This window comes from Barbus barbus (genome assembly GCF_936440315.1).
Source record: "Barbus barbus genome assembly, chromosome: 25".
Lineage (NCBI taxonomy): Eukaryota > Metazoa > Chordata > Actinopteri > Cypriniformes > Cyprinidae > Barbus > Barbus barbus.
This window is the reverse complement of record NC_136753.1, coordinates 30,303,320-30,330,614: the sequence shown is the minus strand read 5'-3', so window position 1 is coordinate 30,330,614 and position 27,295 is coordinate 30,303,320. Positions and strand designations below refer to the sequence as shown.

The 27,295-nt window shown below is 34.3% G+C and overlaps 1 protein-coding gene across 1 annotated transcript in view; it reads right to left on the bottom strand.

The window, feature by feature from the left end:
- Window positions 1-1,913: 1,913 nt before the first annotated feature.
- Window positions 1,914-27,295, bottom strand: part of LOC306844923 (neurexophilin-2-like) — a 77,233-nt gene continuing 51,851 nt past the window's right edge. Inside the window, exon 2 of the mRNA XM_079377369.1 lies at window positions 1,914-5,330. Coding sequence (XP_079233495.1) covers window positions 4,533-5,330 — 798 coding nt within the window. The 3' untranslated portion in view covers window positions 1,914-4,532. The remainder of the gene's footprint in view (window positions 5,331-27,295) is intronic.

Genomic DNA, 27,295 nt, shown 5'->3' with positions numbered 1-27,295 from the left:
GTCATAGAAGCCGCAGCTGCGCAGTCGACGCTGGCCTACAAACTGACGTCATGACTTACATATAACCTGAGAAATGAATCTCATTTTATCTGTCATTTTATGCTTTTTCAGTTGATTGCATTAGATTTTATGATCTATTTCCTTTGGTGATTAATACACTGAAATAATTTTTTTCACTATCACTGAGATACTATTATAGTGTTTTTTAAAATAAATATTTTAAATTTGTTTGTATTTTTACATTTTAGTGAGTTTTAGTAATGTTGTGTTTTTGTCCCTTTTATGTGCCTTGTATTTTTTTTAGGCTAACTATTTTTAGATTTTAGTTTTACAGGTAATTCTACATCAAACTAAATAAAAAAATAGTTTAAGGTTTTAAATATATTTATTTTTTCAGTTTAGTTTAAGTTATTTGATTTTTTATAATGGTTTTAATTTTAGTTTCCTGTAGTTTTCCATGTGATCTCTCAATTAATATGGTTTCATAAAGGTTGCATGCATAGACCAATAATTATTTAAAATTTGCTGCTTACATGGATTGAAATATCACCTCATCAAGTCTCAGAGGGAAATTTATATATTAAAAATTTAATTTACCTATATACCTAACATTTTATGTTGATTGGAAATTCTTAATTATTGCCCTGATGGTGGAAATGGGGATTTTCACTGCTCTAGCTCTTCTCTTAAAGCCACTTCACTAATTTGTGAAGCTCAATTATCTTTTTCTGCACATCAGGAATATATTCTTTGTTTTTTCTCGTTATGATGGATGATTAAGGGAATTTGGGCTTTGTTTTCCCTCCTATTTATATTTCTGTGAAGTATGAAGCCATGGCTGGATAATTTCATGTTCATAATCACCCTAGAGTGCTCAAAATTGTGAATATGAATGGGAATATACTTCAGAGATATTTTACTCATAAGAATTTCTAGGGGTGCCAATAATTGTGTCCAACGTGTATTTGAGAAAAACATTTATTTCTTAATGACATTTCCCCCCATTTTAAATTCTTATTCTCCAATGAAAGCTTAGATTTTTGTGAATATTTAAATAAAAGATCAAAAGGATTAACAATGCAGATTAATTTTCACAGACTTCTTTGATCATATTTACCAAGGGTGCCGATATTTTTGGCCATGAGTGTATATATATATATATATATATATATATATATATATATATTATTTTTTATTAAATGTAGCTAAAATAAATTGTTTGGAACCACTTATGTAATTTTTTTTCAGTGTGGCATTAATTAAATACACTATACTTTTGTATTTCTAAATTGTTTCACAATACGTAAATATGTTTCACAAAAAATAAAAAAAATAATAATTGTGAATTTAATTAAATTTCACATTTAATTTTGTGTTCCTTGCCGTTTCATTGTAATTATTAGGTGAAATTCATTAGGGGTTTCTGAGTTAAAATTAAACACTTTTTTTCCAGCGTAATTGCATTTATTTACATATGTGTTCATAGTAATATCATCCTGATATAAGATTATCACAAGTTTAACATTAATGAGGAGAGGAGATATCGTAATGATGAACCATCATAAATATAAATATATCATCAGTTTTGTTTTTATCTTTAGTTTTGCTACTGAAATGTTTTTATATCAAAATAATCTCACAGGAAAAACACCCCAAATATCCCACTCCATGAACACAAACACATACTTACCATCAATCAAATAAATAACTAATAGTCAGCAATTACTAGTGCTGCTAAATGAGTTCAGATGTCTGATTGTGTAGAGAAAATGCACTTTTTACACCATGCACAATAATTTACCGTGGTAAAATGACCTTACAACAGAAGAAGTGTCAGCACATGTGAAATGAATGCAGTCTTGAGTCTTTCTTAAAGCATCATCCTCATAATCAGCAGTTATTTGATAATAATAACATTTAATTATTTATTTGTGATACATTATTTACACACAATGTTCTCCATGTATACTATACACATCATCAAGCAAGACTTTATTCACAGAACTGCTGCGTTCCTCTCATATCTCTGATTCACAGACTGATCGGTGCCCAAAAATAAAGAAAGACGCTTCCTTTTGGTGCTTGACTTTAAAAACAAGAAAAGGAGAATGAAACGGGACTCATCTGTCACCCATATATGTGTCTTTGTGTCTCTTCAAGCTTTATTCAGAGCTAGTAAATAGATAAGCTATGCCTTTAATTTCCTAATATATAAAGGTAATTCATACGGGGGGTGGATAACATTCTCTTAAATACATTCATTTGGATCTATTCTTTATTCTGTGAACACACACAGAGCTCCTGCAGGTTTCTGCTCAATGTCTTGAACATTAAACCTGGTTTTCCATCTATAACGACTCAAATAGTCTGGATATCCTAAAAGCTGATCAATCGTGATTCTACACTCTTCAAAATAAAGCTTCTTTATCAGAATCAATGGTTTCATGAGGATCCTTTAACATCCATGTTCTTTAAAGTGGAAAAAGCTTCTTTAAATCATTCAAATGTCCTTCAAACTAAGAAAAAATGGTACTTTTAAGAGCTGGTTCTTCACAGTTTAAAAAAGAAAAAAAGAAATGTTCTCTTAAAGCTTCTTTGAGGAACCAAAAAAGGCATTGCTACAAAAAAAAAAAAAACTAACAAAAAAAACAAACCTTTATTTTTACGAGTTTAAGAGAAAAATCTTACAGGTTTTGCTTCATTTCTCAAATTTACCCAGATTTTGTTCATCATAATCATATTTTGTGTACATCTTGAAATCAAAACTAATTCATGTTCCTGAACGATTCATCGTTGCACGTCATTCTAAAGAAAATAAACGTTTGTTATCATCGCCTTCCTTCATGACTGACATCAAAATCTATATTTTTCATCATCATCCAAGCTAGTGAAGTCCGATGTTTGTTGACTTGAACTACCGGCCTCGAGTTCGTGAAACCCTGATCAGACCATTAGAGACCAGATCTGAGCTGGTTTTTGTCTCCATTCTGAAAGACATAAGCAGGATCAGTAGAAAAACGACACGCTCCCTGTTGGACGGACGGAAACGGACCAAAGCATAAAGAAACCAATATTAAGAGCTGAAGGGATCCGGGCGGTTCTTTCTATATGTGACCCTGCAGCACAAAACCAGTCATAAGGGTCAATGTTTCGAAATTGAGATGTATGCATCATCTGAAGCTGAATAAATAATCTTTCCATTGATGTATGGTTTGTTATGATCGGACAATATTTGTCTGAGATACAACTATTTGAAAATCTGGAATCTGAGGGAGCAAAAAAATCTAAATATTGAGAAAATCTCCTTTAAAGTTGTTCAAATGAAGTTCTTAGCAATGCATATTACTAATCAGAAATGAAGTTTTGATATATTTACGGTAGGAAATATACTAAATATCTTCATGGAACATAATCTTTACTTACAGTTTTTTCAGCCGCTTACACACATTTTCAAAACTTTGCCTCTTTTTTTCAAATCTTTACACACAAATCCAAGAATTGAAATGCCTTTAAATCTCTTGCACTGCATTCAAAAAAATCACAAACACAACTCAAAAGCAAACACCTTTGCCATAATATTAATTCCTGTTAGATTTGCGTGTGTTACAGAGAGAATTGTGTGTTGTGTTTTTCAAAAAGTGATAAAGTCTGAGAATTAGTGTCTGGTTTTGCAGGTTTGGTGTGTGCTTCTGCTGTTTGAGTGTCAGCTTTCAGAAACTGTGTGACAACGAAAGATCTTGTGTGTAAGCAGCTGAAAAAAACGGTAATATTACCATAATAAAATTACAATAATATTTTGGCATAAATTTTTTTTTTATAATTTTGATCCATACAATGCATTGTTGGCTATTGCTATAAATATACCCGTGCTACACTGTAAAAAATAAATCTGTAAAATAACAGAGAAAATACTGGCAGCTCATTACACAGGACATTATCCACACTGTAAAAAAAAAAAGATTAATTGAATTTACAATTTGTTTTAAGGTAACTGGTTGCAATCAATTTATTTGAGCTACATTTAAATAAACACATTTAGGTGACTAACTTTCAACATTTTTATTAAATGCAGCTAAAATAAATAGTTTGTAACCACTCACCTTAAAAAAACATTTTTATATTTTTTTTTCAGTGCATTAATTTTATGGACAAGTGTAAAATTCAAAATACCGGTAAAATACCTGAACAAAAAAACAAAACAAAAAACCCCCCGGAAAAATTCCTTCAAATTATACAGTGCCCTATTTTTACAGATTTGTTTTTGAGTATATACTTATGACTGGTTTTGTGCTCCAGCTACACTCTTAAAAATAAAGGTGCTTGAAAGGATCTTCACAGCGATGCCATAGAAGAACCATCTCTTTATAATCTGAAGAATCTTCTTTCACCACAAAGAGCCAGAAGCAGAAAGGTTTTTCAGATGTTAAAGGTTCTTAATGGAACCATTTAGACAAAAACGGCATCATGAAGCACCTTTATTTTTAAGAGTGAGGGTCACATACACAGATAAAACGCAGATGGAAAACACGGCCTCATCCGAGATACGGATGCTCGCTCTGAAAGTTGTAGTCCGGACAGACCTTCTGCACCAGCTTGTAGTCGATGCTAAAGAAGGAGATGAAGATGCAGATGACTTTGAAGGGTTTGGCGCAGAGCCAGGACGAATGCGACTGGGTGTTTTCAGTGAAGCAGGTCTGGGATGGATCGTAAAGGCAGGGTTTGGGCTTCTTCGAGCGATCCGTCTTCTCGTATTCGACGCGACAGTTGAAGGTTTTGACGTCTTTGGGGTCGATGGTGGACTGATGCGGCTGGTGGAACTGGATCTCCGATTGAAGCGGGTTCTGGAGAACCTCGAACTCCACGATTTTGGTCGGAGGAACGATGCTCACCGAAACATTCCCGAGACTGGAGGAATTGTGGCGGAAGTAGACTGTAAACGTCCCGTTGACGTGGTCCACGATCTTCCCCGTCACCAGAAGACTAAACTTGAGCGTCTTGACGTTGAAGTAGAAGTCGCCCCAGCCGAAGATCTTCTTGGTCTTCATGGAGGTTTTGTGGGAGGGTTTGCGTTTGGGACGGTAGCCCGTTTGGTCCAGGAGCTGGGACTGGTTTCGCATCCATTCGTAGGGGTTCTGGAAGCTGAAGGTGGGCGGTTTGGGCTTCGTTGGTGTGTGGTCCAGGGTGGAGAATATCCTGGAGGTCTGGTAGGGAGGTTTAACGCCGCCTGACGGAGCGGGAACGCCGTATGGGAGGCTTTTGAAGGCTGTGCCGGATTGTCCTTGCTCCAGGTAATCCAGAGATTTGCCCACCTGTTTCTCCAAGCCATGCACCTGCAGACACACACACACACACACACACACACACAGAGAGAGAGAGAGAGAGAGAGAGAGAGAGAGAGATGTCAGAATAAAAAACAAACAAACACAAACGTTTGATTTAATTAGGACTGTAATTCAGCATCATTCGGTAATTTGTTAAATATTAAACTTTTAAATATTTAAAATAAAATTGAAAAAAATAGAAAATTAGTTATATTTAAACATTTCAATAATTAAATATTTGTTAAAAACTCTTTTAAAATAAACAAACATTTGACTTTAAAATAGTTAAATATGATAATTACGATACATTCAGGTTCTTTTGATTTTTAGTAAAAAAAAAAAAAAAAAAAAAAAAAAAATATATATATATAAACATTTAAGTATAAAAATAAAAAAAAGTCTTTAAAAATAACCAATGCAAATATTTGAATTTGAACAAATAAATATGATAAAAATGATGACTGTAAGACTTGATTCAAGTTTAGTTAAATAATAGATTTACATTTAGTAAAGAAAATTACATAAAATATAATTTATTATTATTATTATTAAGCTTGATTTGATTTTTAGTTAAAAAGACATTTAAATATCTAAATATAATACTTAAAACATAAAGAAACATGGGGATGTCAGAATTAAGAAAAAAAAACTGTAATTCAACATCATTCGATATGTAATTAAATATTAAACTTTTAAATATTTAATATTTCAATATTTCAATAATTAAATATTTGTTAAGAACAAACTCTTTAAAATAAATTTGAGTTTTAGTTAAATAAAAATATAACAAGTATAATAAATATTTTTAAAAACGTCTTCAAAAATAACCAAAGCAAATATTTGAATTTGAAAAAAGAAATATGAAAAATATTATGTCCGTAAGACTTGATTCAATTTTAGGTAAATATATTTACATTTGCATATCTATATGTAATATTAAAAAAATACATAAAATATAAATTTTAAAAATTATATTTAAATATTTAAATACTATAATTCAATATTCTTTAAAACGTCTTTAAAAATAACAAACACAAACATCTGACCTTAAAATAAGAAATATGATGATTAATGCAAGACTAATTAAGCTTGATTAATTTTTTTTGTAAAAAAAGACATTTAAATATCTAAATATAATATTTAAAACATAAAAATAACTATAAAATATTTAATTACATTTAAACAGACAATAATTAAATTTAAAAAATCTCTTTAAAAATAACAAACACAAATATTTGACTTTAGTCAGAAAAACAGACATTTAAATATATAAATATAATACTTTAAAATGAAACAATAATTATACATATATTTAATTATATTTAAACTTTATAACAATATTTAATATTATTTAAACATTTAAATATAATAATTAAATATTTGACACATTTTGAAAATTGTAAAAAAAAATAAAATACAGTATGACTAAGAAATATGATAAAGATGACAACTGTAGTCAGGTTGAGTGCAGTGCATTGTGGGATACAGTGTTCTGCTGACACTTTCAGCATCCGAACACTTCCTCATGGATAAGATCAAACCATGTGCTACAGTTTTGTTTTAGAAGTCTAATATAAAATATTTTTCCAAATAACAAATACAAATATATAATGCAATCTTATGAAACAACAGGAATCAATAATAAATCAGCAGTGCATTGATTCTGCGATGTGTTTAGTCCTGGTGGATCCAGTATTAATTGCTGAAGACAGAAACACAGAATCATTAAACCCCAAACACAATTGGATTTTGCACATGTACTATTAGAGTGAAGAAATGATTATCAATGACTCAAGAAAAGCACATTTACTGTAATCAGCTTGAACACAGGATCAATAACACAAATCTAGAGCATTCCGCAGAGAGCCAATCATTCTAGAGCGATGTTCATAATTCATACACCCATCTCTCCGGGACATTTCTATTTTTACATCTCACTTCATGTTGTTGTCGCTGCTCTATTTACAGTGAAGTGAGCCGCAGATCTGTTCTTGAGTCACTTCTGCTCTGTTCTCTTCTCGTCTTCGGTCCGGTGAGTGTGTGAATATTAATAAAGACTGACTGACTGGAAACACAGACACTTCTACGCTTAAATATCTGATATCATTCTGTTCTCATCATCACACAGCGGCACAACATACTAGAAAACAATAAAGAACAGGTCAAGAAAACATTTGTGTGCGCACACACACACACACACACAGACACAGACACAGACACAGACACAGACACAGACACAGACACAGACACAGACACAGACCCACACACACACACACACACACACACAGACACACACACAGACACAGACACAGACACAGACACAGACACAGACACAGACCACACACACACACACACACACACACACACACACACACACACACAGACACAGACACAGACACAGACACAGACACAGACACAGACCCACACACACACACACACACACACACAGACACACTGTAAAGTAAAGTAACGCATTACTTTTTAATTTACAAGAAAATATCTGAGTTACTTTTTCAAAAAAGTAACGCCAGTTACTTTTTCCCATTTATTGACTGACAGTGCGCTGTGTCATGCTGTTACTGTAGTTCTAGACTAAATGTGACTATGCATTAATTCATCCCACTCGGAATTTTTTTTTAGTATTCATCAGAATTAATTAAAACAGTGAAATGCAAACTCAGAATATGACGCAAAAAAAATATGCATCAGAATATGATCCAGTTCAACCATACTAAGCAGCAAAAATGACTTTAGATAAACTAACAATTGTGCTTCATTGTTTTTTTATTGCTGAAGAGTGTTGAACCTTCTTCTCCTGCGTTCTACTGCACAGACGTGAATTTACTCTTCCTTCAGCCTGAGGTTTATTCATTACACTTTTTGGTGTGAAAGGGCTTTTATATTTGCTATGATTAGAACTTTCTTGTATTAAAAACAAGCCCTGCTCATATTTAAAAAGTAACGCAAAAGTAACGTAACGCATTACTTTCCATAAAAAGTAACTAAGTAACGTAATTAGTTACTTTTTTAGGGAGTAACGCAATATTGTAATGCATTACTTTTAAAAGTAACTTTCCCCAACACTGGTGCTATTGCCCTACACCAACCCTACACCTAAACTTAGCCCTCACAGGAGACTTTGTGCATTTTTAAAATTTCAAAAAAACTTTGTTTAGTTTATTTTTAAACCCGTTTTACAAATGAGGACGTCCCCAAAGGGAGGTTTTTGGAGATTTTGTCAGGTTTACCTCACTTTTGGGTACAACTTTGTCCCCAAAATATGGTTAAGTATATATGGTATACACACACACACACACACACACAATTTTTGTTTGTTTCTTGATTCTGACTTTTTATCTTGCAATTCTTATCTTGTCATTATTTTTCACAATTTTAACTTTTTCCTTGTGATTGTGAATTTATCCCAGACAGCAACATAATGTTGGCCCAGATCCGGCCCGTGTCAAATCCATGCGGGCCAGATGCTGCTTGCTGATATCACACAATTCTGACTTTTTCCCTTGCAATTCTCAGTTATCTCGCAATTCTAAGTTTCTATCTCATAATTCTGACTTTTTTTTTTTTTTTTTATCACAATTCAGACTTTTGTCTTGTAATTCTGACTTTCTTCTCACAATTCCTTTTTCTTACGATTCTGACTTTTTTCTTTCAATTGTAAGATTAAATCTCACACAACAGACTTTTCTTCACAGAATTGCGAGTTTATATCATGCAATTCTGAGTTTGTATCTTGCATAATTGCAAAAAAATTTTATATTTACCTTTTATATATACACTTGTTTATTCTGTGGCAGAAACATGCGTTTATACTCCTCACTGCAAGGATCAAGCATGCACATTTTCAGACTTAGTGCATCAAGACACGTCAGTGACAGCAAACATCTTTGGTTCTTGTGTGTTTTGTAACAAAATATCATGACATGGCGAGTTTGAATATGCGCATATGCACTACAGCAGACTGTCAGAGCTTAACAGATCTTAAATGGAGACTTCAATGAACAGCTTCAGTGATCAGGTCAAAAGAGCAGCAGAGAATAAACGAGCCCACCCCACACGATCCGCTCTCGTCTTCATCTGATTCCCATCCACATCGCCTCTGGAGACGCACACGTCCATACACGCGCTCATCAGTCTCCAGCAGCTGAACACAAACGCATGTCGCCGTTTGCTGCAACATTCATCAGTGCGGCTGCTATGTATTCAATCAGTAAATTAATTTAGTTGTGTGTGTCTGCGGGATCGAACCGATCAGAGCCATTGATTAAAGCAGTATAAGTGAGGGAATATTGATCACTGAGAGTACAGATTAAAAAAAGAGCTGATGACGGATGCGTATCGAGCAGATCCTGACTGGAAGTGTGTTTGAACAGTCGTTTCTCACAGCTTTCACCGCAGCTGTAATGCAGATTATAATCTCAGAAATTAAACATGGAAAATCATGGTAGCATACGGACTGAAAGACGGGAATAACCGCAGGAAATAAACGAGAGGCATTCAACTAACAAGTTAAAATGGTATTTTATTGTAAAAACTTCGTGGTTCAAATCAGGGCTGCTATAGTTAACTGAAATTAAATTATTATATTTTTTTAATAAAAGAAAATATAAAAAACTTAAACTTAATTTTTTAGCTAGCTAAGCAACATTTCTCTAACATTTCTATAACTTAAACTGAAATAAACATTTATAAAAATTATACAGACATATTTAAAAAAAAAACAACAACTAATAAAACTGACAAAAGTACTAAACCTTTAACTAAAATTAACCAGAATATATAAAAATCAAATCTTTAAAATAACAAAAACTATAATAGTATCTCAATTTTACTATTTTTTGATTTTATACCCATCCATATTTTATGTCACAACAGAATATATCACAATACAGTGATTTTCACCATAAACTGAACCCCAAAATGATTAATATTTTAAATATTATTTAGTACTTTAATAAGCACTTAAGAACTTAAATAAAAATAATAATATATAATAATATAGATATAATAAAATAAATTAATGCCATTTTATTTTTCTGTTTAATTTGAAACATGATGGACACAAACAAAAAGATCTGATTATTCATAACAAATGAAAAACATCAGTCTCAAAGCATTATGAATAAATGTAAACCGTTAAACTACACAATTAAACTACAATAATGTTCAAAATTATTCTTCACCAAGTTGACACCATCCCCAGCACTCTGGAGAATCAACACCTGGCAGACGACTTGAACCAGTTCTATTGTCGTTTTGAACGATCATCCCACACCCGCCCAGAACACCTCCAGCAACTCTCCTCTCCCCCACATCTACGATTCAAATCAGCGAAGAAGATGTGTGCCAGGTCTTCAGGAAGAACAAAAGAAGGAAAGCACCAGGTCCAGACGGTGTGACACCAGCCTGTCTGTAACCCTGTGCTGACCAGCTGGCCCCCATCTTCACACAGATCTTCATCAGATCACTGGAGCTGTGTGAAGTCCCCTCATGCTTCAAACGCTCCACCATCATCCCCATCCCAAAGAAACCCAAAATTACTGGACTTAATGACTACAGACCTGTGGCCCTAACGTCTGTAGCCATGAAATCATTTGAAAGGTTTTGACTTATCTGAAGGACATCACTGGACCCTTACTGGACCCCCTGCAGTTTGCCTACAGAGCAAACAGGTCTGTGGATGATGCTGTCAACATGGGACTGCACTTCACCCTGCAGCATCTGGACAGACCAGGGACTTATGTGAGGATCCTGTTTGTGGACTTCAGCCCCGCTTTTAACACCATTATCCCGGAAACCCTTCAGAATAAACTAACCCAGCTCTCCGTCCCCACCTCCGTCTGCCAGTGGATCAACAGCTTCCTGACAGACAGACAGCAGTTAGTAAAGCTTGGTAAATTCACATCCAGCACTCGAACCATCAGCACTGGAGCTCCTCAGGGCTGCGTACTCTCCCCACTGCTCTTCATACCTCTACACCAACGACTGCACCTCTAAAGACCCCTCTGTCAAGCTCCTGAAGTTTGCAGACGACACCACACTGATCGGCCTCATCCAGGACGGTGACGAGTCTGCTTACAGACAGGAGGTTAAGGAGCTGGCTGTATGGTGCAGTCTTAACAACCTGGAGCTTAACACGCTCAAAGCTGTGGAGATGATCGTGGACTTCAGGAGAAACCCCCCTGCTCTCCCCCCACTCACCATCATGAACAGCACTGTGACTGCAGTGGAGTCATTCAGATTCCTGGGCACCACCATCTCTCAGGACCTGAAGTGGGATATTCACATAGACTCCATTGTCAGGAAGGCCCAGCAGAGGTTGTACTTTCTTCGCCAGCTGAGGAAGTTCAACCTGCCACAGGACTTACTGAAACAGTTCTACTCTGCCATCATTGAATCCATCCTCTGCACCTCAATAACTGTCTGGTTCAGCTCAGCTACCAAATCTGACCTCAGAAGACTACGGAGGGTAGTCCGGACTGATGAGCGAATCATTGGTACAACCCTCCCCACTCTCCAAGAACTGTACTTATCCAGAGTGAGCAAAAGGGCTGGTAAAATCACTCTGGACCCCTCACATCCAGCACACTCCCTCTTTGAACTGTTACCGTCTGGTCGACGCTACAGAGCTCTGAGCACCAGAACGACCAGACACAGGAACAGTTTCTTCCCTCAGGCAATCCATCTCATGAACACTCAATAAATAAACGTGGAACACACAACTATAATACATTATCCATTCACCACACTCACTATTTTATCTTTATTTTCTAATTTCTAATTTGCACATACTTGACCTGTACATACACAGTTGTCTTATTATATATTGTGTTTTGCTGCATTGTACATTGCCTTTTGGTTATTTGTATATTATTCTTTTATTACCTGTGTCCTGTCCTGTTGCTGTCTTTCTGCTGCACTGTGGAGCTTCTGTCACTACAACACATTCCTCGTATGTGTAAACATACCTGGCCAATAAAGCTCATTCTGATTCTGATAAGTTTGGGGTCTTTTATTTAGTAAGGATGCCTTATATTGACAGTAAAGACATTTATAATGTTACAAAAGATTTCTATTTTAAATAAATGCTGTTTGTTTGAACTTTCTATTCACCAAAGAATCCTGAAAAATTAAATGTATCACAGTTTCCACAAAAATATTGTGCAGCACAACTGTGTTCAACATTGATAATAATCAGAAATGTTTGTTGATCATAAATCAGTATATTATAATGATTTCTGAAGATCATGTAACACTGAAGACTGCAGTAATGAGCTTTGATCACAGAAATAAATTACAATCTAACAGATATTCACACAGAAAACATCTGTTTTAAATTCTAATAATATTTCCAAATCTTTACTGTATTTTTGATCAAATAAATGCAGCCTTGCTGAGCAGAACAGACTTCTTTCAGAAACATTAAAAAAATCTTACCGACCCCAAACTTTTGAACAGTGGAGTAAATCGCTCCCGTTTCAATTAATAAACCCATAAAGCACTCGTTTTATGGGCACACGACTTCTGGGGGAAGTCGTGGCCTAATGGTTAGAGAGTCGGACTCGTAATCGAAAGGTTGCGGGTTCGAGTCCCCGGCCGGCAGGGATTGTAGGTGGGGGGAGTGAATGTCCAGCGCTCTCTCCACCCTCAATACCACGACTGAGGTGCCCTTGAGCAAGACACCGAACCCACAACTGCTCCCCGGGCGCTGCAGCATAAATGCTGCCCACTGCTCCGGGTGTGTGTTCACGGTGTGTGTGTGTGTGTGTGTGCATTTGTTCACTACTCACTGCTGTGTGTGTGCACTTGGATGGGTTAAACGCAGAGCACCAATTTCGAGTATGGGTCACCATACTTGACAATACGTCATGACTTTACTTTAAGGTCATATACCGTAATTTCTACATTCACACTGTACATGCAGTCAAACAGCATATGGTCAGCATCTGCACGTCTCGCTGCATCAGCACCATCTGCTCTGCCGCCTCACCCTCTCTGACCTTTGACCTCTAAGACAGACGCCCTCGGGTCACCCTCACACCGACCGAGCCCAATGCCAATCAATGATGATTTCACATCACGGATCATTGATTTCACTGCTGTCACACAAATGGCAAGTTTATGCCGCACAAGATTAAATATGAGCTTTAAAACACGACGAGAGATTGAATCTGAGGAACCTTCACAGACACAACGGGTCTTAAAGAGACAGTAAATCAGTTCAGACGTTCAGTTAAAATATGAAACACTTGTTTAACTTCATGTCATCTTTCTTGGCTATTTAAGAACTTTTATCAGGATTTTAAAATCAGGGTTTACTCTGTTAGAAATTTCTTCGAGGGTGTTTGCAGAGTAATATAATAAATAATAAAAATGAAGATGAAACCCGTGCATCACTTTGAGGTACGTTCATCATAATCCCGTGAAATGTTTTTGTCTGTTGACTTTAACAGCGTTTTAATGTCTAATACTTCACCAACGCATCTAATATTCTCTCTGAGTTTCCATGTTCCCTTACGAACATTAGCCATGGGTTTACTACAAATAAAACCAAAAATTGTGGCTCTTGTAGCCATGGTAACCACAAATTAACCATGTTTTGTTTTTGTTTTTTTTACTTCAAATAGCCTAATATTTTACAAAGAAGTAGCTATGAAGATAATATATTTTTGTGGTTATAAAAACAGAACAACAACAGCCTTTAAAATGACTTCAAATGCATTATATAAAAACAATGAGGCAATAATGATTGGTTAATTAATAATTATATGGTTTAATTGAAAAACACTGTTAAAATACATCATGTAATACAAAATAATTAATTGATGTACATTACATATTATTAAAAATGCCTGCAAAGGGAGCCAAAGGTCTGGTAATTGCTGCTGATCAAATCCTTGTTTAACCAAACATTTAATTCAAATATCCACTTAATATCCACTTAAATTTTGCTATAGACTCTATAATTTCTTCAACAAAACAATATGTGGACATCACAACCCTTACAAACATTAACCAAGGTTTTATCCTAGTAAAACTGCTTAATTAATATTCTTTTGTGTGATTTATGAATGCTTGAGACTATAAAATCAATCAGACAACTGTATTAAAATCATACCCATGTAACTGTCTAGAGCTAAAATTGTAATTTGTAAATTATACAATTTAATTACAATTTATTAACTTTTATAATTAATTAAAGTTCTATTTTGACTCCTGTAGTATAGATGTTACATGCATTTCTATATTTATATTATACATATATTAAATATATTTATGTATAAAATAAATATAAATATATAAATACATGTAAATATTTTAATGTGTGTGTGTGTGTATTAATATATACATAATAAATACACACAGTACACACACACATATATTAATGCAAACAAAAACTTTTATTTTGGATGCGATTAATTATTTGACAGCACTAATATTAATGTTCTTTTTTTAGTGTAGAAATAATGCCTATATTGTCATTGTATTTATTTTTCTTGTATAATGAAGAAAATCAGATTTACATTACAGGCGATTTCATCCAAAGCGACTTATTAAAGCAGATTCATCATAGAGATAACAATATTTGTAAGATAAAAACTCTCTCATCATTTACTCACTGTCCTCTGATTACAAAACCAGCGTGACTTTTATTTCTTTAAGAAGCACAAAAGATGCATCTGTAAGTTCACAGTAACACATACTCTACACGATACAATGCTCAAAACATAACAAATATATATGTTTTTACATTCACATTTGGCTAGGGGTCCAAAAACATGCACGAGACGAACCTTAATGATGTGCATCGTTGCCTTTCATTTGATCTTTAAAAGCTTTATTTGTGCACAAAACAGATTTGACGATTTTCAGCAAATCAAAATGTGCATCTATTTCTCACACAAAGCTTTATATGACCTCAGAAGAGCTGAAATACAATGCATGCACTATAAAAATAAATAAATAAAATAAAAAACCCAGAACTTTCATTCGTTTTAATACAGTACACTGTGCCCTATTCACTTACAGTGTGAGTCATGTGGATGACTACTATTTTATTTTAATGTAGAGCTAGGTTATATTGACAAAAATACGATCATAATATTTTTTCCATATCAAATTTGATCTATATTTATCACAACATTCATTTAGCATTAATGTGGAAGGAAATGCTTTCATGTTTGTTAGACCTTCAGAATAAACGTTCATGATTAAACTCCAGAGAGTAAATGAGTAAAAAAACAAAGAACCATTCAGTCAAAGGATCTTTAAAGGACCATCTCTTTATAATCTGAAGAACCTTCTTTCACCACACAGAAGCTTTTGTGAAACAGAAAGGTTCTTCAGATGTTAAAGGTTCTTTATGGAACCATTTAGACAAAAAGGTTCTTCTATAATAAAGCACCTTTATTTTTAAGAGTGTAACCTTGGGGAATATTATCATGATTTATCGTCAAATCGTTCCATCCTAAGTATCGAATGAAAGTCTTGTAAGGGCTGTAATTGTTATTTTTGGTTGTCAGTGTAGCGGCTCGTGAGATTCAGTCATAATGAGGTTAACTCGCTCTTGCCCTTCATGTTTGGCCAGCTCAGCACAGATCCTCCAGCTGTTCCTCCTGCGGAAGAAATGATGAAACACGCGGCTGGAGTTTGAGGAGTTCAGCTCTGAAATAAGAGCAGGACCTTCAGTTCCTCCACACTCTTCACTGTCAGCATTATCACCGGCAAAGCAGTGCTAAAACACACCGAAAGACCTCCCAGAACACAGAGGCTGGACTTTTCTGGGTAAAAATGTCTATGTTTGGCTCAAAATGACCATCAGACTAAGAAGATAACAGTCCAGAAACCTCCTGTTTCACTCAAAACTCAAGGAGAGAAATAAAATATTTCGGTAGCACTTTACAATACAGTCCCATTAGTTAATGCCAACCCAATACATTTGTTACAGTATTTATTAATCTTTGTTAATATTAAAACACAACTGCTCACTGCTAGTTCACATTAACTCAGGTCCATTAACTAATGCTGACAGATACAACTTTTAATTTTAATTATTAAAATTGTCATTAACTGAGATTAATAAATGCTTAAGAAGTATTGTTCATTGTTAGTTCGTGTTTTAGTTCATTAATGTTAACAAATGGGACTGTATTCTTTATGCAAAATATAATGATGCCTATTTTAGAACTATTATGATTTTTTGCAATGTGACATTATTTTCATGAAAAAATAAATGCTATTTATACCTCATGGTATAGACTGCTATACTGCTTTATTTATGCTGGTTTAAATATTAAAAATACACTGATAATAAAATAAAAAAAAAAGGGTGAAAACTTTATATTATTTTGAAAAACAAAAACAAATCTGAATCATGCAAAAATGGGTGTTCATCCTCTTTCAACAAGATATTATTAAAAAAAATTTCGGCATAAATTTGCAAGTTCAATTCAATAATGCATGATAATAAACTATATGAAATATTACAGTAGTGCAGATTTTGTGCAGAAATGTCACGACTTGGACATGCTGTTGTGAGATTCACCCAATTATTGTTCAAAAAAAAAAATTACTACAGTATAGTGAAAATCGGCATTGATAATAAAAAAACATCTTATGCATCAGAGTAATAAGAATTTATGTAAATAATGTGACATTATTTAGCAAAAAAAAAATCTTCATTGTGTAAAAACAGGGTCCATTTTTGTGCAAAATATTATTTCTTCTTTTTTTAATTTACATCTCATGCAGAAATGTGACCTGGACTTCCTGTTGTGAGATTCACCCAAATATGCACAATATTAGAAAAGCTGAATTTCGGTCCTGAAAGCAGTTTGGAGGACAGATAAGACGCGGGCGTGAGTTCATAATGCGCCGCAGACGAGCTGAGGAGGTTGTTAGCAGCATTTCAATTTGAGTGATACATTTACAAGTCTGCAGACAGCAATATCAAGTGGAAAGCTGCTGTCGATTACAACAGCTGGCACCAAAATACAGCATTTCTCCTGATGTATAACACGCTCAGGCTTTCCTTCTTCTTTATGCGCCATCTCTGCACCGAGGAGGAATAATAACCCGTCGAGTCGAACGGAAGATGGAGTAATCCAGCCAGACGAACTGTGTATACATATGTATGTCTCTGGGAATTTAATATAAAGAAAATTTGATTTCGGTGGCTTGAGATCGTGAACGGTGGAGGGAAATGGCTTTATTGGTGCAGCGAGAGCAGAAGGAGAGGCTGCTTCGGAGTTCCAGGGCCATTAATAACCACTAACTTCATTTGAGACACTATGAGCAAAAAGCATCTTAAGAAAGTCTTTATGAGCGGCTGCAAGAGGCAGCGGAGCCGGAAACGAGGCGTCGGATCAACCCGCCACAATTAAGACAACTCTTCATCGCTCTTCATCGATCCGCATCTTCAGATTGCCACTGTAATGACTGGCACTCGTTAGTGTCCGGCCCAAACTGACCGTCCCATAGGACCGATGGGAAGATGAGTAACGCCACAGGCTTCTCTCTTCATCTCTAATTGGAGTTTTATTTCATGCAATCAATTTGTTTCTGTCTCAGATGCTGATGCATTGATCCTCTGCCATCACACACACACACACACACACACATACACACACACACACACACACACACACACATTCTGAGCTCAGTGATTATATGTGCACATATGCACAAATATGAAACAAACATGAGTAAAGTTACACTAGCAGTCAATAGTTTAGAATCATTAAGATTGTTTTGGTTTTTGAAAGAAGTCTCTTCTGTTCACCAAGGCTGCATTTGTTGATCAAAAGTACAGTAAAAATTATGAAATATTATTTCAATTTAAAATAAATGATTTCTACATTAATCTATAGTAAACTGTAAGTTATTTCTGTGATCAAATGTGAATTTTTTAATTTCTGTATCATTACTCCAGTCTTCAGTGATCATCAGAAATCATTCTAATCAGTGTTATTTTAGTATCATTGAGATATTATATTTTAAATCAAGTTATTTTTATTTTCAGTTTCTGTTCTTTTAACATTTTAGTAATTTTATTGTTTCTGTCTTTTTGTTCATTTTTATTCCAGTTTTAGTTTGAGTTATTTTGATACGTCAAATTAAAATAAATTAAAAAACGACTGAAAGAAAACATTTTAATCTTTGATTTTGTTTCAGGTATAACGTTCATTTTATTTCAAGTAAGGTTTTGGTTAACTAACCCTGAATCTAATATGCACAATATTTTTTTGTGGAAACTGTGATACATTTTATTTTTCAGGATTCACAGATGAATAGAAAGTTCAAAAGAACAGCATTTATTTTAAATAGAAATCCTTTATAGCCTGATAAAAGTATGTACAGTCACTTTTGATCAATTTAATGCATCTTATACAGCAATTTTTACTGTATTTTTGATCAAATAAATGCAGCCTCGGTGAGAAAAAGAGACTTCCTTTAGAAACATTAAAATTCATAATTAATCCAAACTTCATTTATTCAGGACAGGGGTGAGTTTAACCTTCTTGTGATTGAGTTTAAAGCACCACGGTTCTCACATCTCGGTTCCACTGACAGAGAAATAGTTTGAGAACTCCATATTTTGACAATAATCTCGTAAGAAACTTTTGCCTTCTTTTCCTTTAAAATGAAAATGACATTTAATTATGAGACGAGAAATACAGCCCAGAGGAAAAGAGATAAACCGCTGGGAAGAGAGAGAGAGAGAGAGACGGATTATCATGGAAAGAGAGCGAGAGAGTGAGTTATAAAGTATCAGAGACGAGAGAAATGGAGCCGAGACTGATAACACAGAAATAAAACGTGGAGGAAAAGAAAGTGAGAGACTGAATTACCACAACAGAAGAAGAAGATGATCTTATTAGTGAAAGAAAGAGAAAGTTGAAGGAAGAGTTCAGCCAGGAATGGAGATTCGCTCATCATTTACTCAACGTTTAGCAGAATGTTCAAGCAGCGCTGATGCATTTAATGCTTCAAACATGTCTTGCAATACATTTAAAATCTTCTGAAATGCACTATTCTGGTGTTTTTGAGGAGCTCGACAGTCCCTGATTTCATTGTTGCTGATGCAGTGATGATCTCTTACTTTCTTCATCACATACATGTGTGCTACAGCTAACAGTGAACTGCAACGATTCCAGTTAAAGTCACGTTTTTAGTAACTTTACTGTTACACATTAGGTTTTATACTAAAAAATATTCCTTCTCACTGGACTCAAATGAAATAAGTTAACCAAAATGTCCAAAACACCATCACAGCAGTGGAAAATCTCAATTGTAGTTCATTTAGTGAATTGAATTTCACAACAAATGCCAGTAAGTTACTGTAAATTTTACAGTAAATGTTTTACGGTGTGCAGAGACAACTTTAGGTGATTAAAATCGTTGTGGGAACATTGTTTTTAAATTAATCCAGTGATTATAATATTATTTAAAGTCTAAAAAAATTCTTAAAACATTCTGCTGACTTTATTTTCGCCTAAAATATAGCATTATTTGAATGTTCATTTTTTTAATATTCTAAGAACATTATAATGTCCAGTTTTCTTGTCATGATTGCAACGTTATTTAAAGGTTACAAAAACGTTCATCAAATACAAAAACCATCAGAGGGACGTTTTGAGAATGTTCTCTCAACGTTATAAGAACGTATATCAAATATTAATAAAGTTATAAGAACTTTCCAGAAATATTACTTTAAGAGCGTTTTGTCCTAACATTTATATAACTTATAAAAAAACGTTGTGAGGAGGTTCCCTGTTAGCTGCTGATTCTCTGTTGTGTTGTGATAGAAACTCAAACACTGTTAGTTTAGTGAGTAAATATGACAGATCGTTCATATACGGGTCACTATTGCTGCGAGAGGTGTGTGTGTGTGTGTGTGTGTGTGCTAAATGAGTTCAGGTGTAAAGCGCTTTCTGATTATTGACTCTGAAAGTGAAGAATCTCATTAAAAGCAGACACGCTCGTTGCAGCTCTTGTCATAACAAGAGGATAAAGAGACAAACAGCCGCGAACACTGCTTTAATCACACTAACTGTATAAAGATCCTGTCAAAACCGCTGTTTTCTACACCAATCAACCCAGTGAAGCTGATCGAATCAAGAGGAGAATCAACAATCATCTCAAACTGAAACAGAGCTAGAAAAAGCCCATCAAGAGCATATAAACATGTCCTCCATCTCTATATTGTTCGAAATCTAAATCCTGTCATCATTTAGTTTTTCTAAAACCTGTTTGAACTTCTTTCTTCAGAATGTGTGGAACCAAACAGCTGCTGGTCCCCATCGACTCTCATGGTATTATTATTTTTTGGTGAATTGTTTTATTGACAGAAACAGTCAAGATTGATTTATAAAGCAAAACAGCAGACACTGTACCAAAATGCTGAAAATGCTGTAAATAAACAACAGTTGAATTAAGAGATACTAACTAATTAATAAATACATACATACCTAAAAAAAAAGATTAATATTAATACTTTACTGTCATTGATTGAGTTGCATATCAATGCATAAAAAGTGTTAAAAATAGTATACAATAAAATAGTAAATGTGCTAGACTTTCAGTTCATTAGCTGCAATATGTGAATAATTAGAAGAATAACAAATTGCAAAGAATAAAAATATTTTCGCCACAAACCAGTGTGATTACGATAAAAAAAAATTAAACTCAGTGTTATTTTAGTATCATTGAGTGATAGTATTATAGTTTTTGTTAATATTTCAAAATAGATTTTATTTTTTATATTTTCTGCTTTCATTTTCAAGTTAAATATTTAGTAATTTTTAATTCAGTTTTAGTTTTAGTCATTTTAGTGCATCAAGTTAAACTAAATGAAAAAAATAAATGTTTTTTTGGCACCTAGCTAAAATATAAAAAATTGATTTGATTTCAGTTTGCATTTATTTTAAGTCTTTTTTTTTTTTAAGTCTTAGTTAACCGTATTATTACACATATCAGTCTGCATTATCAAGCAGCATAACGGACTAGTTTTGTACAGATAAAACATTTTAAAAAACGTTTTACAATTTAAGTTACAAATGGCTGCACTGCGATTGCATTAAAAATAAGGTGGATAATTCCATAACAATCAGTGTTCCTGCAGTAAAGACATACTGTACAATTGCTAATGTGTTAAAATAAGCTGCAGGATCACACACAGACACACACACACACACACAGAGACACACAGACACACACAGACACACACACACACACACACACACACACGCTTGACTTCACTGCACGAGACACACAAGTCTAACCTCTCATTATATGTGTGTGTGACAGCAGCTCAGCAGCAGAGCACTCTGACCTACACCTGTTCATGACGACCCTCTCAACCACAGACATCCGCAGACCAGCACAGACCACCGCAGACCAGCAGAGACCACCGCAGACCACCCCAGACCAGCACAGACCACCGCAGACCAGCACAGACATCCGCAGACCACCCCAGACCAGCACAGACCAAAACAAACAGCACAGACCACCGCTGCGTCTCCACACGCCTCGAATTTCACTCTCCGAACAAAGTCCATCATTAACAGACACACTGCTGATGAACGAGGAGCAGATGGAACTCTTGATACCATGAGGTGCATGCACCTTTATATATTTATATATAGGATATTTTCCTATCCGTATACAAACATAGGCTTCTGTATCAAATAATCAATTCAAGTCTCAAGACAAACTGTTACCAATAAGTTCAAATCAATATCTGTCATAGAACTCATATTTACTGCAATAATGTGACCCAGAACAGCCTCAAAGCACAGTATCAGTGATATATACTGAATCTTTCACAGTTGCACAAGTGTTGAAACGTTACACTCAAAGTTAACCTTTGACCTCGTTTGCAGCTGACCTTTAAAACACCTTCAATAATTACTGGACAATCACTCGATGTGAGTCTCAGGATGATAAATGCTCTGTATCAACTCACAATCGTTAATTAAAGTCAGAACGACAGGAGGAGAAATGTGCTAAAATACAACTCAAGGCATTAAACAGTCACACAACAAGAATTTCTGAGAAGAAAAAAACATACATGCATCATTTTTAATTTGGTAACACTTTACAAAAATGTCCCATTAGTGCATTAACTAACATTAACTACAACAATAAGCCATATTTGTAACAGTTTTTATTTATTTATTAATATTAGTTAATAAAAATGCAACTGTTCATTGTTAGTACAAGTTTGCTCAGGTTCTTTTTGTTTTTTACAGTGTGCTTTTTTAAAATTCTAACCAGAATCATACTTCAGCAACACTACATCAAACTAAATGCATTCACTTATACATACACATTTTATAGATTGAACAGTTTTTCAGATCTCTTTATAAAAATAAACTTTGTAAGTGAGATTATTCTAGGATTCTAAAAACTGGCCTTTTTAAAATTCTACTTCCTGAAATTTGAATTTCAAAGCTGCATCCTGTCAGCACCTCAATTCAAACTCATTTGAAACTGAATTGTAATAGAAAGTCATTCTGAGTTCAGCTGTAAATGACAGCAGTGTATCGTTACACGAGCGTGAAAACAAAAGACAGAAGAGATCCTGTAAAATCAGACTCGATCTGCAACACTCTTCACGGAGGTCAATGCAGCACTCGTGGTGTGTTAAAGATTTCATGGCTTCAAACATTATGAACTCAAAGAATCTCATTTTATTGGTAGGATCAGATTTTTATCCGGAATACAGATTTGGTTCAGCGTGACTCTCTGCATGCAAACCGGGGGAAAGGAGCCGGAGGGCCGTAATTACCACAGCCTACAGGTGAAGTTAAGAAACGGTGACATCATTCACGTCAGGGACGCCCGGGGTCCCACGGCATGATGGGTAACCAGATGAAAGCAATTCATTTTTATCTTGGCTCAGTCATGGCTAAAGAGATTATTTATTACTCATGAAGTATAACGGTCCGGAGGCTTTCTTTCGGGGGTATCGGAGAATTCATAAAAATAAACCGAACGTCACCGAAACGCTTTGAGACGAACTAAAATAACACAGAACTTCAGACGTGCTTAGATCTGAAGAGAAGATCATCATCACAGCCACAGGAGAAACACAGCTTCACTTTAACATCTCAACAGTTTCTCACAGATGAGACCGTTTCGTCTGATTTTGGTTGTCATGACACTAGCGTTGAGTGCAAATCAGAGCTGATTTGAGAATGACTTTTCAATTTGAAGTGAATTTGAAATAAGGTGCAGATTTGCAATTCAAATTTTAGGAAGTCAAATTAAAACAAAAGGTTTTGGTTTTAGAACAGTATTGCCAATGTTTGTTTTCATGAAAAGACATCTGAAAACTGTGTGTTGGACAGAATAATAACTGATTGCATGTGATCTAGATTACATAATCAGATTCCAAAAATTAAGTACTTGTAATTAGATTATATTACATTTTAAAGTCAAGTCAGCTTTATTTATATAGTGCTTTTAATAATACAGATTGTGTCAAAGCAGCTTTACAGTATTAAATAGGAAAATAATGTGTCAATAATGCAGAAGGACAATAGCAAACACTCATTTTTTAAGTTAAAGCCAGTTCATCATTGAATTTAGTGATGAATGTTAAAATGTTTTAAGTTAAAAAAAAATAAGTTTTTATTTACATATAATGCAGGAATTCACAAACTTTTTTTTTGGTCAGGAGAAACTTTCACCTAAAATATTTACTTGAAGTACCACCTGAGATTTTAAGTTTCATTTTAAAATTATTTATTTTAATTTTACCTTTTTATTATTTTAATATTTATTACATTTTCATTACTTACCCCCAGTTTTGGAAACCTTTACGTAATGTTTAATGCACTTGTTAATAACAACAAATGGAATATAATTCCTTTCTCTTTGTATTATTTTGGTGCAAGATTATCCTATTTAAATCAATGTGATAAACAAGCTGTCAAAAGTAATCTAAAAGTAGTCTGATTATGAGTTACATTACTAACTACAATTTTTGTCAAGTAATTTGTAATCAGTAATGGATTACCATCTGTAAGTGATCTACAGCACTGGTGTCACATGCACTATTAAAATACATCTAAAATTAATTTATCTTAGACCGCAATGAGACTAAATGGAGAACAGAGGCATGTGAAACTGATCACAGTATGCAAGTTTCAGAAGAGATGTTTAGATCTGACACCATCAAAATCTTAATATGATCTCAAACAATTCTCATCAAATGATCTGAGGTGATATCCTAACTCAATTATACTCTAAATGACAACTATTGACTTCTTATTTCTCCTGAGGACTATTAGATTCATCGGAGACGTTCAGAGCAAGAGGAAAGTGAAGGAAAGTCTGGTCTCTCTGAGACCTTTCCTGCTGCTGTATTGATTTCCTAAATGGCAAAGATTCCATAGGAAAGTTTACATGGTTCAATTCGATATACAGCAGCTCTTAATTAGAGCATAACGTTTGAGAAAAGAGATATATTTATTGACACAGATAGAGGGAATAACAGCGAAACCACAAGAGAAGAGACACAGATTTAAGCAATATCATACTCATAATCTCGCTGCTATTTTGACTCAGACCGACAGTTCAATAAACAAGATGTTCATATGAAGGAACTTACATTTTAGACACAATATTCCCAGTCTGATCCGCCAACGGTAATACAGCAGTTCCAAACAAAGCCCCATGTGAATGAACAGCTGCTAGTTACTGAGAAACACACAATAGCATGCTTACTTCCTGAATAAATCATTATTGTGAATGAACCATTCAAAGGAATTATTCAATGACTCACTCACTCATAGAGACTTCTGAATGAATTAGTGTTTTGAACAAATCATTCGAAAGAATGATTCAATAACTCACTCATCTCTTGTTTTGTTCCTGAATGAACTGGTTGAGTGAACGATTCAATGACTCACTCATAGAGACTTCTGAATGAATCAGTGTTTTGAACAAATCATTCGAAAGAATGATTCAATAACTCACTCATCTCTTGTTTTGTTCCCGAATAAATCCATGTTTTGAACAAATTAGTTGAGTGAATGATTCAATGACTCACTCATAGAGACTTCTGAATGAATCAAGTGTTTTGAACAAATCATACAAAATGATTCAATAACTGACTCATCTCTTGTATTGTTCCTGAATAAATCAGTGTTTCTGAATGAACTGGTTGAGTGAACGATTCAATGACTCACTCATAAAGCGTTCTGAATGAATCGGTACTTTGAACAAATCAGTTGAAATATTGATTCGATGACTCATTCATCCCTCATTTTGTTCCTGAAAAAAACAAATCTATTTTTCAGAACATATCAGTTCACTCATAAAGACTGTTACTTGTCACCACTTATTGGTGTATCTATTCATCTTGCCACTGAAAAACCTAGATATTACATAATATCTATACACTCAAGTCACACATAAAATTATATGCATAAAAATCAATATTATATGATATATATAAACTTAAGTCACATAAAAATGTCTTGAATGTCATTATCAAAATATATTATGTGGATTGTGTTTATTTATTTTAACTACAGATGCACAAATCAAAATATCAAAATATTTTTAGTAAGGTTTAAAATTCTAAAACAATAGACATAACTGTAGCATTAAAGCAGATTCAGAATTGCATTCACACATTTATAATGTGTCTGAAGATGTGAAACTGGAGCAATGGTTAAATGCAATTTCTCTTCATACTTTACAGAAATTCTGGAAGTGATTTTTAGCACTAAGCACAATGAAGTACAGTCATTTCTTCTGGAACCAGAACAAGACTGAAATCTTGTAGACTGCGAGAACTTTGAGTGATCTTAGAATAGCTTCAGCTGGACCAATTTCATTCTTAGCACATGAGCTGGTTTGGAACCTCAGAATTAGATTTAGGAGCTAATAAACAGGTGCACATATCGACAGAGTGAAGTGAGATAATATGATCTGCGTCTGATTTCCTGTTAACCGCATAGAGAGTCCATAAAGACATCTGCTGAAATACGATCAAGACGCAGAAGAGCTTCACCTTCAAGCTGTTTGTTAGCTAATGCCAAAGGTACTGCTAAAGATGCATTAGATCTGAGATCAGCTCTTACACCTCCTCACATCATAATGGACACGGTTTAGAAGAACCTGATCCCAGACCAGCTATTTATCAGTCTGAAATATGTGACCGCTTTGATCTGTGGCTCCATGAAGGGCTGGATTAAACATCAGATCATTAAACCAACCGATCAGTTTAGTACTGTATAGAAAAGCTACTGTATATTCCTCAAAATAAAAGGTTTTAAAAGTGAGTTTTACCAGTGATGATGACATGGAAGAACTATTTTTGTTTCCTTAAAGAACCTTTCAGTGATCAGTTCTTCAAAGAATCACTTTTTATAAGTTTGAGGAACATTTAAAAAAAATCTAAATAACTCTTTTTCATTATAAAAAATACGTCGAATGAATGAATGTTGATGGTTATTGGCATCAGTGGTTTCATGAAGAACCTTTAACATCCATAGAACCACTATAGAGGTTATTAAAATGTTCTTAACACTTTGAAAAAATGGAAATAGATCACTGAAAGGTTCTTCGAGGAACCAAAAAATGGTTCACTGCAAAAACCCCTTTTGGAGACCCTATTTTAAAGAAAAAGTAGAAAGATTCAAATGTTAAAACATGGACAGAGAGACCTGCTGTGCTTTCATCTTGGTTTATATTATATTGTAAGCAAAACAAGAATATTTGGTGTTTCAGGGCGTTGTTCCAAGGCAAAAGTGTCTCTGTTTGTCTGTTTCAATATCTATGAGTTGCTTCCTAATGAAAGCTCGAATGACTGAACCGGAAATACTCACAAGCTCAAAATGAATTTTAATACAGGTGATGTGAGGACTGACACTGTGTTCTAATTAGGCAAAATTTTGGTGTAAAACGCTGCTAATTAAGCGCAATTCTATGCCTGAGAA